Source organism: Arachis hypogaea, chromosome 1 (assembly GCF_003086295.3).
Source record: "Arachis hypogaea cultivar Tifrunner chromosome 1, arahy.Tifrunner.gnm2.J5K5, whole genome shotgun sequence".
Classification (NCBI taxonomy): Eukaryota; Viridiplantae; Streptophyta; class Magnoliopsida; order Fabales; family Fabaceae; genus Arachis; species Arachis hypogaea.
The window spans coordinates 14101600-14121173 of NC_092036.1; the positions used below are offsets into that span (position 1 = coordinate 14101600).

General features: G+C 32.3%; 1 protein-coding gene across 10 annotated transcripts; it reads right to left on the reverse strand.

Moving 5' to 3' along the window:
- Positions 1–6135: 6135 nt before the first annotated feature.
- On the reverse strand, positions 6136–11926 carry LOC112798466 (common plant regulatory factor 1). Of its 10 annotated transcripts, none has more exons than XM_072238047.1 (13): positions 11373–11926; positions 9820–9949; positions 9679–9723; positions 9406–9501; positions 9232–9300; positions 8855–8896; positions 8619–8764; positions 8356–8404; positions 8215–8263; positions 7610–7815; positions 7359–7436; positions 7040–7165; positions 6136–6701 (listed from the first exon to the last, which is right to left on the reverse strand). In XM_072238047.1, the coding sequence occupies exons 2-13, from the start codon at positions 9871–9873 to the stop codon at positions 6459–6461; spliced, it is 1203 nt and encodes a 400-aa protein (XP_072094148.1). In that variant the 5' UTR covers positions 9874–9949; positions 11373–11926; the 3' UTR covers positions 6136–6458. The 10 variants fall into 10 exon arrangements, with proteins under 10 accessions (XP_072094148.1, XP_072094153.1, XP_025697404.1 ...); XM_072238052.1 differs by having other exon boundaries at positions 9683–9723; positions 11565–11866; XM_025841619.3 differs by having other exon boundaries at positions 11565–11866.
- Between the last annotated feature and the right edge of the window lie 7648 nt (positions 11927–19574).

Here is a 19574-nt window from a genome sequence, read left to right on the forward strand (position 1 = left end):
CAACTTATCTTGAATCGGATGAAGGGCCTTTGATTGAAAATTTAAAATGGAATCTGATTAAAAGTTGTAATGACAGTATTTGAATCTTTGTTGCTAGAGATAGCAGAATTATCAGAAGGTGGGGTCATGAATCTTCAAAAAGAAAGAAAGACTAGGTTGTGATACCACAAAAAAAATTTAGAATTGTGAATTTTGAAGCAGAGATACCATAACACCAAAGAAAGAAAGAAAAGACAGAAAAAAAATAGAAGGCAAAAGCTAAAATTGAAAAACAATAGAAAGACCGAATACACTCACACACTTCTAAAGTTACTGACGTACCTTATATATACACAAGATAAAGATATGTATAACTGTCCTACACCAAAAATCACTTAATATAGAATATACCACTAAATAAAATCAAACTAACTATTTCTCTATTGCTTCTCTAATTCTATTTAGTATCTTTATCTTTTCTCTCTTTTACAGTAATTTACAAAGAATATTTCATGGAGTTAGTATATTTGTATGAGGAATATTAGAGAGTTATTATTTTTAATAAAATTAGAGAGTTAATAAGCCTCGATCTTGTGTTAAATTTGATAGCTATAGACATATCCAACTATTTTTTGCTGGAAAACTGTGTCCGTAGAATCCAACAATAAAGAAATTAGGTTTCGGTCATCTTGGGTCCGTTGTGTGTATTGAGAAGAATCAATCCCAACAAGTTGATTTTGTAAGTTATCAATACGTGCAGGAATATTTTCTTAATGCATATGACCTTTCAATACTTGTCTTCTAAAAGCTACTAAGGCTTGTTGCTCCGATGCCATGTGATTATTTTCTCCCAACTTATCTTAAATTGGTTGAAAGGACCTTTGCTTGAAAATTTGAAATGGAAGATGCTTAAAATTTATATTGACAGCATTTGAATATTTGTTGTTAGAGATAGCAGAATTATCCGAAGGTGAGGCCATGGATCTTCAAGAAGAAAGAAAGACTGGGTTCTGATACCGTAAAGGAGTTTTAGAATTGTGAATTTTGAACGAGAGAAAGCTAACACCAAAGAAAGAAAGAAAAGACAGAAAAAAATAGAAGGCAGAAGTTAAAATTGAAAAATAATAGAGAGAGAACGAATGCATTCACAGACTTTTAAGGTTATAGCAGTAGCTTATATATACAAAAGATAAAGATATATATAATTGTCCTACACCAAAACTCACTTAAAATTGAATATACCACTAAATAAAATCAAACTAACTATTTCTCTATTACTTCGCTATTTTTGTTATGAATAAAGATTTAGAATATTTATTTTTCTCCCTTTTATAGTAATTTATAACAAACATTTTACGGAGTTAGTATATTTGTATGAGAAATATCATAGAGTTAATATTTTTACTAGAATTAAAGAATTAATAAACCTCAATCTTTTGCCAAATTTGATAGCTATACTCACATCAAACCATTTTTGGCTTGAAAACTGAGTCCATAGAAGTCAATAACTAGGAAATTAGGATTTGGTCATCTTGAATCAATTATGTGAATTGAGAAGATTCAATCCCAACAAGTTGATTTTGTGAGTTATCAAAATGTGCAGGAATCTTTTCTTGATGCAGATGATCTTTCAATGCTTGTCCTTTAATAGCTATTAAGGCTTGTTGCTCCCTTTTCTTGTGGTTGTTTTCTCTCAACTTATCTTGAATCGGATGAAAGGGACTTTGATTGAAAATTTGAAATAGAATCTGACTAAAGTTGTATTAACAGCATTTGGATCTTTATTGCTAGAGATAGCAAAATTATCAGAAGGTGAGGCCATTGGTCTTCAAAAAAAAAAGAAAGACTAGGCTCTGATAGTATAAAGGAGTTTTAGAACTGTGAATTTTGAATAAGAGAGAGCATAACACCAAAGAAAGAAAGAAAAGCTAGAGAAAAAAAAAAAGAAGGTAGAAGCTAAAATTAAAAAATAATAAAGAGAGATCGAATACACTCACACACTTCTAAAGTTATAGCATTAGCTTATATATACACAAGATAAAGATATATATAACTGTCCTACATCAAAACTCACTTAAAATTGAATATACCACTAAATAAAATCAAACTAACTATTTCTCTATTACTTCTCTAATTTTGTTATGAATAAAAATTTAAAATCTTTATCTTTTTTTTACTTTACAATAATTTACAACAAACATTTCAGGAGTTAGTATATTTGTATGAGGAATATCAGAGTGTTAATATTTTTAATAGAATTAGAGAGTTAATAAACCTCAATCTTCTGCCAAATTTGATAACAATAGAGACATCCAACTATTTCTGACTTGAAAACTAAGTCCATAAAAGTCAGTAACTAGGAAAATAAGTTTCGATCATCTTGGATCCATTGTGTGTATTGAAAAGATTCAATCACAGCAAGTTGATTTTGTGAGTTATCAAAACGTACAAGAATCTTTTCTTGATGCAGATAATCTTTCAATGCTTGTCCTCTAATAGCTGCTAAGGCTTGTTGCTCCTATCTCTTGTTGTTATTTTCTCCCAATTTATCTTGAATCGGATGGAAGGGTCTTTGATTGAAAATTTGAAATGGAATCTGATTAAAAGTTGTATTGACAGCATTTGGATCTTTGTTGCTAGAGATAGTAAAATTATCGGAAGGTGATTCCATGGATCTTCAAAAAAAAAAAGACTAGGCTCTGATACCATAAAAGAGTTTTAAAGCTGTGAATTTTGAAAGAAAGAGAGCATAAAACCAAAAAAAGAAAGAAAAACAGAGAAGAAAAATAGATAGCAAAAGCTAAAATTAAAAAACAATAGAAAGAGAACGAATACACTCACACACTTCTAAAGTTATAGCAGTAGCTTATATATACACAAGATAAAGATATATATAACTGCCCTACACCAAAACTCACTTAAAAAAGAATATACTACTAAATAAAATCAAACTAACTCTTTCTCTATTACTTCTCTAATTCTGTTATGAATAAAGATTTAGAATCTTTTTCTTTTCTCTCCTTTACAGTAATTTACAACAAACATTTCATAGAGCTAGTATATTTTTATGAGAAATATTAGAGAGTTAATATTTTTAATAGAATTAGAGAGTTAATAAGCCTCAATCTTATGCCAAATTTGATAGGTATAAACACATCCAACTATTTTTGGCTTGAAAACTGAGTCCATAGAAGCCAATAACCAGAAAATTAGGTTTCAGTCATCTTGGATCCATTGTGTGAATTGAAAATATTCATTCCCAGCAAGTTAATTTTGTGAGTTATCAAAATGTGCAGGAATCTTTTTTTGATGTAGATGATCTTTCAATACTTGTCCTCTAATAACTGCTAAGGCTTGTTACTCTCATGTCTTGTGGTTATTTTCTTCCAACTTATCTTGAATCGGATAAAAGGACTTTTGATTGAAAATTTGAAATGAAATCTGATTAAAAGTTGTATTGACAGCATTTGGATCTTTGTTACTAGAAATAGTAGAGTTATCATAAGGTGAGGTCATGGATCTTCAAAAAGAAAGAAAGACTAGACTTTGATACCATAAAGGAGTTTTAGAACTATCAATTTTGAACGAGAGAGCACAACACCAAAGAAAAAAAGAAAAAACAGAAAAGAAAAATAGAAAGCAGAAGTTAAAATTAAAAAACAATAGAGAGAACGAATACACTCACACACTTCTAAAATTACAGCAGTAACTTATATATACACAAGATATATAACTGTCCTACATCAAAACACTTAAAATAAAATATACTACTAAATAAAATCAAACTAACTATTTTTCTATTACTTCTCTAATTCTATTATAAATAAAGATTTAAAATTTTTATCTTTTTTTCTTTTTTACAGTAATTTATAACAAACATTTCATGAAGTTAGTATATTTATACGAGGAATATTAGAGAGTTAATATTTTTAATAAGATAAATTAAGAAGTTAATTAGTATTAACTTAAATGTAGAAAAAATATAAAAGAAAAATATTAATCACTTAATATTTTTCTATCTGTTTATTGTCCTATTTGGAAATTATAAAGAAAGCAAAATAATAATTAATTTAAAAGTGCAAATCTCTTATTAGGACTTGAGAGATTTTTTCCCTTGTATTTGGACTTTGTGACTGATATGTTACTTCAATCAAGTGTACACATTTGGAATTGGATCTAAATGCATGCATATATACCTCCATAAATGTTAATTAGATGAATCTAACGGTCAATTGTAAGATACGGAAACCTAATGATTGTTTATTATACTAGTATAGGTACTATAAGGTTTCGCACATGGTTTAGATCTAACATTAAAGTGTCATTCAATTCATTCAACACTTTGCAAGCCAGGAATGAATCATTTATAAACTTTTTTTTTTCTTTTTTAGGTTTTTTACAATAGCCCTTAAATATTGTTAAACTCGAACAATTTGAATTTTTTTTTATAAATTCTTTTTATTGAGCACTTCTGTTAATGTATTTAAGATGTTATTATTAACGAGATCATTTATTTTTATTGCATATAGTATATATCTGAATAATTAAAGGCTTAAAGCAGAAGTGTTTTGCTAAGAAAATAACAACATCTGCGTGGTTAATCATTTACTAAAGGCACTATTAATTAAATGTCTATCTACTTCTGATTATTTAAAAGCAATATTTTTTGGTGACTTTTTAAAAGCAATATTGTTAGGAACATATTTTATTTAACCAATAATGAATTAGCTGAAAAAAAATTGGTTTTATAAGCTTTTCTCATTTGCAAAATACTTTTACAGTTTGATTTTTCATATAGTTGAACATGTTTAAAATTAAAGATTAATTTAAATATCTGAAGTTTCTCGAAATTTAGTTTTTTTTTTCTTTGTTTGAAAAAGTAAATTTAAAATTAGTTTAAATTAATTTTTTCTTGTTAATTGATGTATATAAATCTATCTTTTAAAGTTCTAAAAAATTTGTAAACGTGCACGTATTTATGCAAATTATTTTTAGGCAAGCAAATAACAAATTCATTGTTCATATCCACGTTCAAAAGTGCATAACTAAAGCACAAATGGACCACTTTTCCATTAAAAAAAGGTAACGTACAATAAGCCATATTTATGGGGAGAAACTACAAAAGAAATGAGAAAACGTTTGGATAAGTTCATCTCAAAGGTGGAAAAAAGCGTTTGCATAAGACAAGTGGAAGCATACATGAATGAATTGAAAAAAGAAACAGAAAAAGGTTAGAGTAATAGGATAAATAGGTTTATCTAGAATTTTGTGATGAAAAAATATTTTTTGAGAAAATTATTTGATTGAATTACGAAAATTAATGTGGTAAAATGTTTATTTTTCACAAATAAAAAGTTGGATTTTAAAATATATTCAAAAGTTGGATTTGGAAAGTAAAATTGTTATTTATATACTAAGATCAACTATTAAAATTAGTAATTCGATTAATTCTTAATAAATTAGTATTTACAATTTGTGAAAGTCATTTTAGCTATATTCAAAATTCTTAATAATAAAATAAATGATTCTATTGAAAATTTCATAGATTTACAGGATCGATTCGTTATATATTTATGTATAAATATATTTATTGTTTAATTTATTTTTAATATATATTTCGTATTTCAACATATATTTTATACTAATGATTGATTTTGATAATTAATTTTAATATACACCTAACACATTTGTTTTTGAAAGATATTCCAAATTTTTACCATCATTAGAAATTAGTAATGTAGTGCATTGAAAGTATTTTTTATACAGACAAAAATCTTTTAAAGTGACAATATTAGTAAAGTAATAAAATGATACTTTGATCACCTTTAAATTTATAACATTTATTATTTGTAAATCATATACTCTTAATTCAAAGATGATTAATGGTATAAATTAACTTACTTTTTTTTTTCTAAAGCAACTAAATAATTTTAGAGGAGTCAGAGTAATGTCAAGGAGCTTTATATAAAGGGCAATTTTATGCACTTCTTCATATAATTCAACATTTTTATGCATACACAATAAATACCAATCAGCTCATTTTAGGTTCTAATTCTTTTACTAAGAAACGATCCTTTGAAATTTTAGGTTTAAAATGTTTATGCAAATATATAACAGATAAAAACGATGAGAAACATAGTTACTTGAAGAGATTGGTTGCAAGAAAATGAAACCGAACTAAAACAAAGTGAGAAATACCATGAGAAGTTCCATACCACTCGTTAAATAACACCCAATCATATGACAGCTCAGCAAGCCTCTCTAAACTAGAATTCTAACTCTCCTCACCTTACAGTTACAAACTTTAAATCACACATTCTTTGTCAATCTAATAAAGTACAGTTTCTCTTATGCCTAAATAGCTTATTATAAGGAAGGGATAATTAGTTCTGGTTTTCGATGGATGTAAATACTAAAATTCAGCTGATCCATCCCTCAGTGTGTTAGCAGTAATTTTGTGCTTGCAACAAGGAAAGTTTTCAACCGGCTGCTACAGCATCAGCTCTAGGACTTGTATCCAGTAGCTGATACAACTTTGGACCAATGTTTGATTTTTTGTCACAAAAACCATTCTCGTCCTCACCGCTTGTATCGTTAGAACTCGAATTATTGTTGACTCTTGATAATAAGTTCTCTGTACTCTTAGGTGTTGCACTCTTGCTTTCAATTCCCTTCAATATTATCCCTTCTGTTTGTACCATCTGAACGATTTTGAGTTTTTCCTGATCCAAAAAGTAAAACTACTCAACATCATGCATGGATTGCATTAGGGCTAAAACCAAGTCAAACCAACTGATGAATCAACTCGAACTCGACTCATTAATAGCTAGAGCTTATGAGCTTGTGGGCCGGACTTGGTTCATTGGCTTTGAGTTCGCTCGATTATATATATATACTTGATCATTTTAACTTATAAAATTAATAAATCAAATTGTGACCCGAGCCCAATTTTCGTGAGCTGAATATCTCAGCTCAGCTCATTTCCACCTCTAGAATGCACCACCCCTATGAAATGACATAGGTACTACAAACAAATATATATTGAGAACAGTTAAAGTACCCCTAATGTAGCATTTTCCACCCTCATCTTTCCAGAACTTTCAGCGAGTCGATTTATTTCTGATTTCAGCAACACATTTTCGGCACTCAAGGATTCAACTTTTCGTGCCAGTTCTTCAGTCTCTGCCTGAACAGAGGAATATCCATTAGTCATTGCTTGTTGGTCAATATCAGTGCAATGATTTGTTTTTCATGGACTGCTGCACATGCAGCTTGTGGAGTACATCCAAATGTGAGAGAAGAAAGAAACTGGACAATACAGAAATCTCAAGGAGAAAACAGACTGAAAAATGTCATAAAGGAACTTCCAACATCTATACCTGCTTCCTCAGTCTGGACCTTCTAGCAGAATCTCGATTTGATTGTTTTCTCCTCTCACGTTTCAGCTCACGTTCATTCTAAAGAATCCAAACAAGGACAACAAATATTTTATCATCAGTAAAAGAATAGGATACTTCATTACTAATAGTTAATCATTAAGTGTTTCGCAATCATATGTATTGTACTATATATGATCAAGTATCTTTGTTGATCTGAGCCACTAGGATGATTAGTTATATGCAGAGCAAACCTGCATCCAAGCTTCAGCAGGCAATACTGGTTGCAGGGCAGTTGCAGCATTTGTTTTAGAATGTACACTGGTAGGGTTCCTCAGCTCTAGCGCCGTAGTGGTGTCTGAAGAAACTACAGATCCAACTAACTTTCCTGAAACAGTATTGCTGGAGTTAGAAGCTGGAGTTACTGGATTAGCTTGCATCTCAGGTTTTCCTTCTTCATCTGATTGTACAATGTGGAAAAAGCATGATCGTCAGCACATATTATGTCAATACCTTGCCGACTAAATTGAGTAGCTTCAGATGATTGTAGATAACAAATGAGTTTCGGATGCAAGATATTTCGGTAAAAAGTTGCAACCATAGGACACGGCACCTATACTATAAAAGGCAAAATCCCATGTTAAAGTGAACTGCATTTATTGAACTAATCACAAACTTTTGGGTAAATTTTCATCTTAACTCAAAGTTTAAAATAATCTGACATTAGACTAATAAAGACTCTACTCAATTAACTGGTCGAGAAAATTAGTGCAGTGATGGTATCAGAAGGATAATTGTGATCCCAGGACAACTCTATTGTTCATCAATATATGACACTTGGTGAAGAACAGAGTCATACTAGTGGCTGGTGTTCTCTCACAGCTTCTTTTCCTTGGTGTTTGATTAGCCTGAACATAAGACGGAAAATATCATAATTTAATCTTTAATTTGGTCAACCAAATGCATGAAAAAAAATTGCTAATTGCAAGCAAGTTCTCACCCCCACAGTGTTGCCATCACTTCCATCACTAGAACCCCCAGTATCCACACTGTTCATATCATCAAAAACTTAGTTATCCACAAGCACCTAATAGAATAACTAACTCATGGACTAGTCTTCTAAATAGTGGGAAAAAATTTGAGTTTAATCCCACTAAAGAGTATCTGATTTCCCCTCCATGACCCCACAATGTAAGAATTTAAAAAAAAAATTAAAAAAGAATCTGCAGAAATTTATATAAGAAAGAAAACAGACTAACAAACCTGTGTGACAGCTTGTTTTCAGTTCTAAGCTCTGTACTATCAGTATGGCCATTCCCAATTGACATTGCAAGCCCGTCAAACCCTTTCAGTTTCTTCATCAAACCCGCAGATTTTGCTGGCGTCTCCATACTTAGAGGTGTCCCAGTCTTCAGCATCACACCAATAGAAATGAAACAAAAATTAATAGCATTCTATGCCTAAAGTAGGAACTGATCTCAGAAAACATCATAGCTTACAGCAGGTGAAGATGGAACTCCTTGTCCGTGTGGATGTGACCCCTATGTTTTAGAAATATATAATTCACAAGAACATAAGACATAATTCCAACCAATAAAGCCTAAATAATTACAACACCAAAAAAAAAAGCATATATAATTAAGGACTGAAAAGCTTTTATGATAATAAAATAATCTAAATATTCCAATTATCTAGGTACACAAACAGGATCAAAGGAAACACAATTGACATTTCAGTATATTAGTTTCTCTTATCCTATTTGAACTATTGATTGATATCATTACAATAGAAGCCAAACATTCATGGGCAATGAACAAGACAAGCTCCAATTTTTCAAAAACCATAAAATAAATTGCATGAAAGTAGCTAGACTTACAATAGGAATGGCAGGATGAGTATAAATCCCTCCAGGTGAATAAAGTGCTGCATAAGGTGGCATCATAGGCTGAAAGAAATAGAAGAAGTTGGCAAGTTAATCATCCTTGCCATCATATCCAGCAAAGATAAAATGATAAACATAGTAGAATTAATAGTTGCCTCCGGCTGATACCTGAGGAGGCCCCCACATGTATGGGTGAGGAGTGTGACCAGAAGCCACAGCAGGGTTGTAGTATGGTGGTATGGCGACTCTCGGCCCATAATACATCTGAAGATAATAATATAACAAGCTCTTAATCATCATAAGCAATTTCCAAGGGCAAAATAGTTACGGCCAACGCAAATTAAATCATCAATATTCTTGTACTAATAACCAATTATCAAAACCAACAGCAAAGCAATTTGTAATTTCAGTGTACGAATTAAAGGCGAAAGGGTAGGTAACTTGCATGGCTGCCCAGTCAGGATAGACATGAATATTGGCCTGCTCCTGTTTCAAAGGGAAGTACAACAGTATTAAGGTGCAAGTTTTTCCCAAATGTATTCTCATCTATAGAATCTTTACTGAGCTTATCAAAGTAGTTACAGGTGGAGAAGTCTTTTCAGTCTGACTAGATTTCTCTTCCTCACTGTTTCCCATTGTAGGTTCCAAATGAATAACTATGGCTCAAATAACTGTGAAGCGACGGTGTTACTTCCCCCAAAAAGTTATTCAACTGCACTAAAAGGAGCTATGTCAATTGTCAGCTATTGTCCATAGAAAATATTACAGATTGAGAAGCAAAATTTATTTAACAAAATCAGTCTATTTTCCATTCAAACTCTTCAAGTGATCCTATATATATATATATATATATATATAACTACTACAGCATAATCGTTCATGTAAAAATCATAGAGTTCTCCATGTTATAGAAAGGTCATCCAGACAAAAGGCAATTCAAACCTTTTTAACCTACTACTTCATAAATAATTTTAAGAATGACAACTAAAAATATGTTAAATATAGGTGCGGAAATGACATACATCATTACATGAAAGAAATTCAAACGATCATGCCAACAGAAAAGGAGAAAAAAGGCCCCAAATAACTAAAAGAAAGACTTGTCAAAGAAAACAACAAAGATTTCAAAAATGACTTATGATGATTAACCTTGTAAGCTAGACACCAAAAAAAAAAAAAAAAAAAAACACACACACACACACACACTTCTAAGCTGAAGATATAGCTTCCTACAAATATTGTAATAGTAATGATTGCAAGAGACATTTGCCAAACTCTAAAAACACATATAAGAAAGTCGCAACAAAAGTGGATACTCTAGGAAACCCACATAAGATAACAAAACTGAATAATTCAAAATGGAGTTATCAAAGTTAACCAAATTTCAGATTTACATATGAGAATAACCGTCTGATTTATAGTAACTACAAGTGTAATAGCTCATGGTCTTAAATGGTTTCATTATTAAATTAAGGTTAAATGCTTCAGAAGCAAAGTGGGATCTAAAAAGTGAAAAACACTGACAGAATTTCACCTTTTCTGGTACCTAAGAGAGAGCAGAATTTCACAAATAGCTTTCAGGGAAAGGTTTCAAGACTGAAGCACTAATGGTAAGCTACACTGGTATAAGATAATCCAATCCCAAAGGACATACAATACAAAGAGTGAAATTATAGACACAGGAGTATAAAAGAGACTAAGAGAGAATGATAAAGGGTCAATCTTGTCCTTTTACTACCCCACAAGCCAGATAGAAAGAGACAGACACAGAAAAACACAATCCAAGCCAACAACACGTCCCGGGAGGTAGATGACAAAAATGCCCTTCCAACCCAATCTTTTTCTTTTCCACTTTCACACGGGTCAAAGATGATGAATTAGAGATGAGAAAGAGTATTGAATTTGAAACTCCTCAATTTTGCTACCTGAACCTTAATTAGATTACGATTTACAGTTATAGGTCTTAGGCTCTTAGCGAAGATCCAATTCTAGTTCTTACCTCTTAAGCAACTTGCACTAAAAAAAAAAAAAAACTAAATTTCAAAAAATTAGCACGAGGGGGAAATCAAAGACTCTTACTAAAGCAAATCAATGCACAGAAATTCACAATTCTACGGAGATTCAGAGGAAATTACTCAGAATTCAAGACGTTTTGTTTGGCTAATTAGAAATCCAGAGCTGAAACTAAAACACAGAAAATTGATGGTCCTTCAGAACGAAAATTTGAACTGAAACACACAATTTACTCTTTCCATGCAAAGTACAAACTAAATCCACTAAAAAATTCGCGAAATTCGAAGAAGCAAAAATGGCAGAATTCCACGTACCTGAAAGATACCTAAAACCCAAAATTAAAACAAAAGAGGGTCTAAAGTCTAAACACAAAGCAAGAACAGTGCAGGTAGCTTCAAGTATTCTCAAATTACAGACCAAAAACAATTGGAAAAAAAGAAAAGCTTAAAGTTTGAAACTTGAGCGCTGAATTTTTTTGTTTTAACTCTAAAAAAAGCGAGGGAAAGAGGCTTGTTTTGGTTTGAGAAGGAAGAAACGGAGCGGAGGATGGTGGTGAAGGAGGAGAGGGAAGAGAGAGCCTCAGGGCAATGTCCACGTCACCATACACGTGTCGTATGTATAAGGTAGCGTATACGTACGGCGTATATACGGTTGGCTGCGGGTGTGGTGGTTGACTGGTTGTTGAGCTGGCCCGTCGCTACTCGCTAATCACGCTGCCATTTGTTTATTCCAACGTCATCACATCCGTACACGTGTTCAAATCACAATAATCTACGCGTCTTCCGCTTGAGGGGTCCACCATAGACACACAGCCCCATATCTCATGTGCTGTGGCTTACGTGGTCTTTCGTATTCAGCTTTAATTGATTAATTAATTGACCCTAAACAGGATTGGTTAAATTTTTATCAAAATTTTAAAACTTAAACAAAACTAGATTGAATAGGTCTTTTGGGATCCACGAGTAGCTACTCAATAGGATTGGCAACCGAGAGAGTTAGGAATTAGGATAGAGTTCAGCAGAAATTTTTTTTTTAATTTTATTTTTGGGTTGATAATTTTTTAACTCTAATTTTACTTGTATCCTAAAATTTTAAATTTGGCCTTACTCGTAGAAATAATAAAAAAATTAAGTAAATATAAAATTTTATTATTTTAAATTTCATACATATTAATAAAATAAAAAATAAAAATTTAAATTTAATTTAAAATTAAAAATAATAAATCTTAAAAAAATTCAACATAAAATTATAAATAATGTGATTATTTCAAGTTTTTATAAAAAAGAAATTGTGAATTTAACACTTACTTTCTTCATTATATATATATTAGGAGTGCAGGTAGGATAGAATATGATATACCCTGAATTTGTACTCTATACTACCCACAGACAAACTCGCACCGCACTCTATTCTACCTGCAGTGAGTCAGGTAGGCAATCCTATCCAAACAGGCTGGTCTGAATTAGATAGTAGATACTCGTAGGTAAAGTATATATTACCAGCCCTATTACTCAATGGGGTCTTATAAAGTAAGATTCTAAGAAAGAAATGCCCGATATTTTTTATTTTTTTGCTTTAGTATCTAGGGATTGCAACGGTCTTATAGGGACGGCTGTCCGCCCCTGTCTCTATAATTTGTTACCGTCTCTTCTCTATGCGTCTCTGTAAATTTAAAAAAATAAAAATAAAATAAAAATTAAAAAACAAATAAAGATGATCCACAATAGTTAATAATTTCTAATCACCTATCAGCAATAATTAAACACAAATTTACATAAATAACAATAAAATTAACAAGGTACTACATAATCACATTTACAACAACAATCAACAATAAAATTCAGAATTTATATTCCATAGAATTACATTTACATCAACAAAATTAATATGGTACAGTCAATAATTAATAAAATTAAATCATAAAAATTAATTAAAAAATTACCTAAAAACTTAGAAACATCAGAAGTAAGAAACTCATAATCATAAAGTTTATTCATGAAAAAATAAATGAAAATGAAGTAGCAAAGGAGAATTACCTACCGGCAGAGAAACAAAGAGGAAAGAATGGAGGTGAAGAGGCTGACAACGGTGACGAAGATGATTCTCCTCTAACGCGACGAAGACAACAACGGTTCTGCCTTTGACATGACGATTTTCTTCGGCGGTCTCAAGCACGCGACAACAACGTCCTCCTCGACTAAGTCAAACACATGATAACAACGTTCTCCTCGACTGGATCAAGCGTGTGACAAGACGTTCTCCTCTGGCATGTTTCTTAAGCGTGCAACAACAATATTGTGGTGGCCTTCAGAGTGAAAGGGGAAGCAGTGAGAAGGGGGAGGGTGGCGACAAGGGGAGAGGAGGGTGGCGGACAGTAGTAAGAGAAGAGGTGGAGAGAATCTAAATTGTGATATGGTTTGAATGAGAGGGAGTGAGTGAGAGTAACAGCAGTTTGAGGATTTAGGGTTTCATTGAAACTAATAAATATATAAGGTATTTTAGTTATTTTCTAAATACGGGTATTATATGAGTCTCTATGGGACGGAGACCTCTATCCTCGCCCCCTCTCCATTTATTATACGGGTCTCTATCCCCGCAAGTAGCAAAAGGCCTACAAATTCGTCCCCTTTCGAGTAATTCCCTGTGGATACCCGCCCGCCGAGAAAAATTGCCATGCTTTATTAGTGCTTTAGTTGGCCAAAAAATTTGGATATGAATTTTTTTGTTATTCTCGAAGATGGATGTTCATGAGTAACCTAAAATAGTGAGATCCGCTATTCTTCTAGCTGGCGATCTTTGTGATTTTCATCCAATTGAGTGAATAGTAGGGGTGACCTGCAAAGACACTTCGATACTCAAGTCAGAATGGATCTTAGGGGTAGAGTTTATGGAAGTAAGTGTGTGTATCGTACTTGGGAGAGCCTGCGGCTCCCCTTTGTACATGTTTGGTTCTTTATCTTATCATCCAGTTGGTTAGGAGATGACTGATATTTGAAGAGTAAACATCCAATTCAGTCCCTGTCCATTCTAAAATAGGAGAAGGCGATCCATGTTGAAAAAATAAACTCATCCTGGTCCCTGTCTGTGTCTTCCATGAATCATGGTAACCCCTCTATCATCTTCCCTCACTAAACTTAACGAAAGACCCCTGCGTGGCACTTAAGGTTGCTGATGTGGATGCTAAGTCACCGTTAAGTGACATGTTGCCGAATGAAAAATGGTCAAAGGTTGATTTGTCCCTCTTTATCCACAAAAAATGACATCGTTTTATGTACTACATTGAACCAGAACCTATATTATTTTGAGGTGATTGTTCATCTCAGTTGAAACCTCTCACTTCTCTTCCAAATCAGATACGAACTGTATGACACTAGAAGAAGTGGCCGAAAATCGTCAAATTTAGCAGCGGAATTACCAAAAAAATTCATAAATAAATTTATTATCGTCGGATTTTGTGGTGAAAAAATTTAAATGGTAAAATCCTCACCGATGAATTTTTTAGTCTGCTAATAATTATCGGCAGATTTAGCAGCGAATTTAAACTTCTAATTAACGAATTTCTAGAGGTCGTTACTGTCTTTTCGACTGTAACTATGGCCCTATGAATTTGTTTTTCGTGCATTTTTTACCATCGAATTTATCCTCCGATAAATTTGAAGGTAATATATTATTTATTAATAATTAAATTAATTAATATTGATAAATTCAACCAACGGTAAAACTTGAATGTCATGGTCATGTGGTGGATAATAAAGTAAAAAAGTTAGAGGATAGGTTAATTGGATTAGAAAATAAGTTGACGTGTAGATTCAAAATCCGTGAAAGCAGATGCATTAGTTTTGGATGTAGTGTTTTTGCTTTTTTTTTGTAGGGTTGTAATTGTAACCTTGTTCACAATAATTATGTAGGAAACTTATGACTGATTTGCGCTATTTAGGAGTTGTTTATGTTATGGGATGATATTGAATATTTGAACACTTTTAAAGATAAATAAAAATAGATTATTATGATCAATATTTAAAATTTTTTTCATGAAATAAAATAGCCATTTGTGCAAAACAACAAAGTAACAAATTAATATATCTATAACATGCATTTTTCCAACTTTAAAGAAAGTATATATGTTCATATATTATATTGATAAGAATAATAAATAAGCAATCCATCTTTAACAAGTTAACACCTAATGATAGCATAATATGGTCAGCAACGTGATCCTAAGACAAGAAAGAATAAGAACATTTGTCCTTAAACTAAAAGCATTGTATCGTCATTGAGAGGTTTTAAACAAGAAAAATAAATAGCCAAATAACAAAACATATGTCCTTAAGTCCTATAGCTAATATCCACACTAACAAAGTCCAAGTTATCCAATATCAATTCTTCTTAGGTGGCCTAAGTCTTTGAGGCTTTAAACCTGGAGTTAGGCCTGGCAGCATGGACCCTATCCGCGGGTACCCAACCCGACCCAACCCGGTCGGGTAGGGTTGCCAACCCGATCCGCTGCGGGTAGGGTTGAGCGTGGAGCGGGTTGACTTGCGGAGTGGGTAGGGTGCGGGTTGAGCCTCAACCCTACCCGCCCTACCCGCACCCTTCATAATATGTATTATATATATGTTTAAAAATGTTATATATGGGAGTTGAACCAAGGACCTTAAGTTTGTGCAAAAAGCCCTTGGCCACTGAACCAACTTTACAAATTTGTAAATTTTACTTATTAAATTTATCAAAAATTCACAAAAAAAAGAACAATCAATTCAAAAGAAAGGGCAACCTTCAGTCAAACAAATAAACGGTGTCGTGTATGCTTAGGGTTGAAATAAAGAAAAAAGCAGCTCAGTCCTTCACTTTCTCCTCTTCAAACCATGGAAGCCTTCACACACTAAGCCCTAAACCTGTCTTCTGCTCGCCGTCGTCTTCGTCTACCCTCTGCGGCTCTGCTCGCGTCGTCATCTTAGTTTGGTTGCCAAAGGTCAGCAGCTGCTCACTGCTCTCTGTTCTTCGTTTTTTTTATTTTTTTCATGCGCTCTCTTTTTGGGTTTCTGCTCAACTGCTCTGTTCTCTCTTTTTTGTGTGTTTGCAGATTCATCTGGTGATTCTACTCGCCGCCTCAGATCGAAGGTCAGTGCTTGCTCACTTGTTCTTCATTTTTTTAATTTTGTTAATGCTTTGCTTAGTATTCTGTTGTGCTGCTGTTTTGTGGGTGGGTTGTGATTATTTTGGGTTCTTCATTCAGATCGAAAGTTTTACTGAGATTCATATAAACTTTGCAACATGAATGATGGTCCAGCTTTAATTTATACTGTCATATATTTAAATGTGGCATTAAAAAATAGAATGATCTTGAATAAACACTTTTGTAGGTTTATTAGTTTGAAAATGGCAACAGAGATCTGAAAATTAAAGAGATTATTCCATTAAGAAATAATTAACAAACTTTGATAACGATATGACCTAAATGCACGTTTCCAGTTTCCTTCTTTTAAGTTTTTTAGTTTTTCAAATATATTATATATGTTAAATATGGATACTAAAGAAATGTTGAATTTAACTGCCACTTAATTTTTCAAATTTACTACCATTTACCAATTGAATTTGACCTTTCACAATTCAAAATCAAGGCACATGGACTTGTATCATAAATTCATAATTGAGTGGTTGAATTAGTGAAAGATGCTTAAACTGCATCGTGCTTGTTTTTTCCTATATTATCGCCGTTTATGTTGTAAACTTAGTGATCAGTGGTTATTAGTGATTTTTATGAAGGGAACTAGAATACATAATGTTTTATTAGTGATCAGTGGTTATTGAATCTTCTTCGAATTCTTTTACAATATTTAGATAATTGTTTCAAAGGTACATATCAAAGATTGAGGCAAATTTTATGCTTTTTATCATATTTGGTAGCTTTGCAATGTATTTTTCCAGATAAGAGAGGAGGCTTTTGATTTTTCAAATGGTTTGGCTTGTTAAGCATTCTCATTTAAAGTTAGAGTTAAAATGTGTGTATGGTTAATGAATTTGTATTTTTTTTTAAGATGTGTTATGTTGCTTTTATGGTAAATACACTGCTTTTAAGGCAGTCTTGTTTATTCAATTTAGCTTCTCACGTTATATTCTTTAATATATTGTTTCTTTTCCAAGTTCAGAAAACAATTAGGGGTTTATTGGTTTGAAAAAATATTTTTTATTTTTGTTTTTGTTTTTATTTTTTGAAAATAATTTTTATTTTTAATTTTTTACATTTTAGAAAATGCAATTGATTTGTGAAAAGAGAATTCATTTCCAAACATTGAAAATAATAAAAATATGTTTGGTCGGTCTATTTTCAAAATATAAGCTATTTTTTTAATGAAAATTAAATTGATATAGAAAGGAACTTTTTATTTATTTATTTTATATGTATGTGTGTGTAAATTGTATATCTGACTATCTGTACAAAGTGTATTTAAACATGTCACATATATATATATTCGTAGGGAATTTACTTCGAAATGTCAAGTACCAATATGGATGTAGTGGCACAAGATGTGGCTGCAGAAGAACAACAACAAGAACCTCCGGTGGAAGCAACTGCTAATTTTATTCCAGATGAGTCTGCTTCAATTGAAAATAGCAACAAATCGAGTGTAAAGAGTGTTTATTGGCAATACTTTACTCGATTTCAAGAGGGAAAAGATTGGAAGGCAAAATGTAACCATTGCAAATCTGTTCTTGGAGCCAATCCAAGAAATGGAACTACAAATTTGAAGAATCATGTGCTCCACTATTGTAAAAGGATCAAATTAGCAAACTCTAGGCAATCAACAATTGCTGATTCATTGTCTAAACATGTAAGAAGTGCTGCGGATGCTTTTGTATTTGATCCATCTTATACAAGAAGGTGTATTGCCAAGGCCATATGTATGCATGAGTACCCTTTATCTTTTGTGGAACATGTTGGAATGAAGGAAGTATATGCATCAATGCAACCAACTTTTAAGGTGCCTAGTCGAAACACAATCAAGAAGGACATTTTTGAAATGTATGAGTTGGAGAAGCTTAACATGACTAAGCTAATGGATGGAAATGATAGTCGAGTAGCAGTTACAACCGACATGTGGACTTCCAACCAAGAAAAAGGATACATGGTTGTCACGGCACACTACATTGATAGTTCATGGATTTTGCAAATGCGCGTATTAAGGTAATCTTCTAAATTATACTTCTAGTAATTGATATGTTTTTTAATATTTTTTTACTTGAAATAAATTTATCTTTTACATAATAATTGAAATATATTTTTGAACGATTTTCAGTTTTACTTATGTTCCCGCTCCTCATACGAGTGAAGTGCTCTCGAATGCATTAATGAAAGTTTTGTTAGAGTGGAACATAGATAGAAAATTGTCAACTATTACATTGGATAATTGCTCTACTAATGATGCTATGGTTGATGAGTTGTTGGGGCGCTTAGATTCAAAATATTTGTTGTTGGGGGGTTCCATGTTGCATATGCGTTGTTGTGCTCATATCTTGAACCTAATTGTTAAAGATGGTCTAACTTTGGTTAAGGAGAGTGTGGAAAAAATTCGTGGCAGTGTGGTGTATTGGACTTCAACCCCTAAAAGACATGAAACCTTTGTGAGTTGGTGTAGTAAGTCAAATATTCAATTTACCAAAAAATTAGCTCTTGATTGTCCAACTAGATGGAACTCCACTTATGTGATGTTAGAGACTGCATGGTTGTATCGAAATGTGTTTCCTCGATTAAAACAAAAGGATCCTAATTACAAAAGTTTGCCAAGCAATGAGGAGTGGGACCTTGCTAAAGAAATTTGTGGTAAATTAAAGTTGTTTTATGATGTGACACAATTATTTTCTGGTACTCAAGTTCCAACAGCCAACATTTATTTTAACAAAGTATGTGATATAAATGTTGCCTTGAAAAAATGGTCTGCATCTCCAAATCCACTGATTAGTAATATGGCATGTAGTATGAGGGTAAAATTTGATAAGTATTGGGAAGAAATTCATGGTATGATGGGTGTTGCTGTCATTTTAGATCCTAGGTATAAGCTTGCTAGGCTTGAGTATAAATTCTCAATGTTATGTCAAAATCAAGATGAGTGCTTAAGTAAGATTGAGAGGATCAAACAGATATGCTATGACTTGCTTCATGAGTACCAACAGAATCCGTCTAATTCAAGTAATGCATTTGAGGATTCTACACAAGAGCTACAGATGACTGCAGAGCAAGATGATGATGCTGCTTACCAGTTATATATTAGACAAAAGAAGAGGGAAAATGGTTTATTTGTGAAGACTGAATTTGATCATTACAT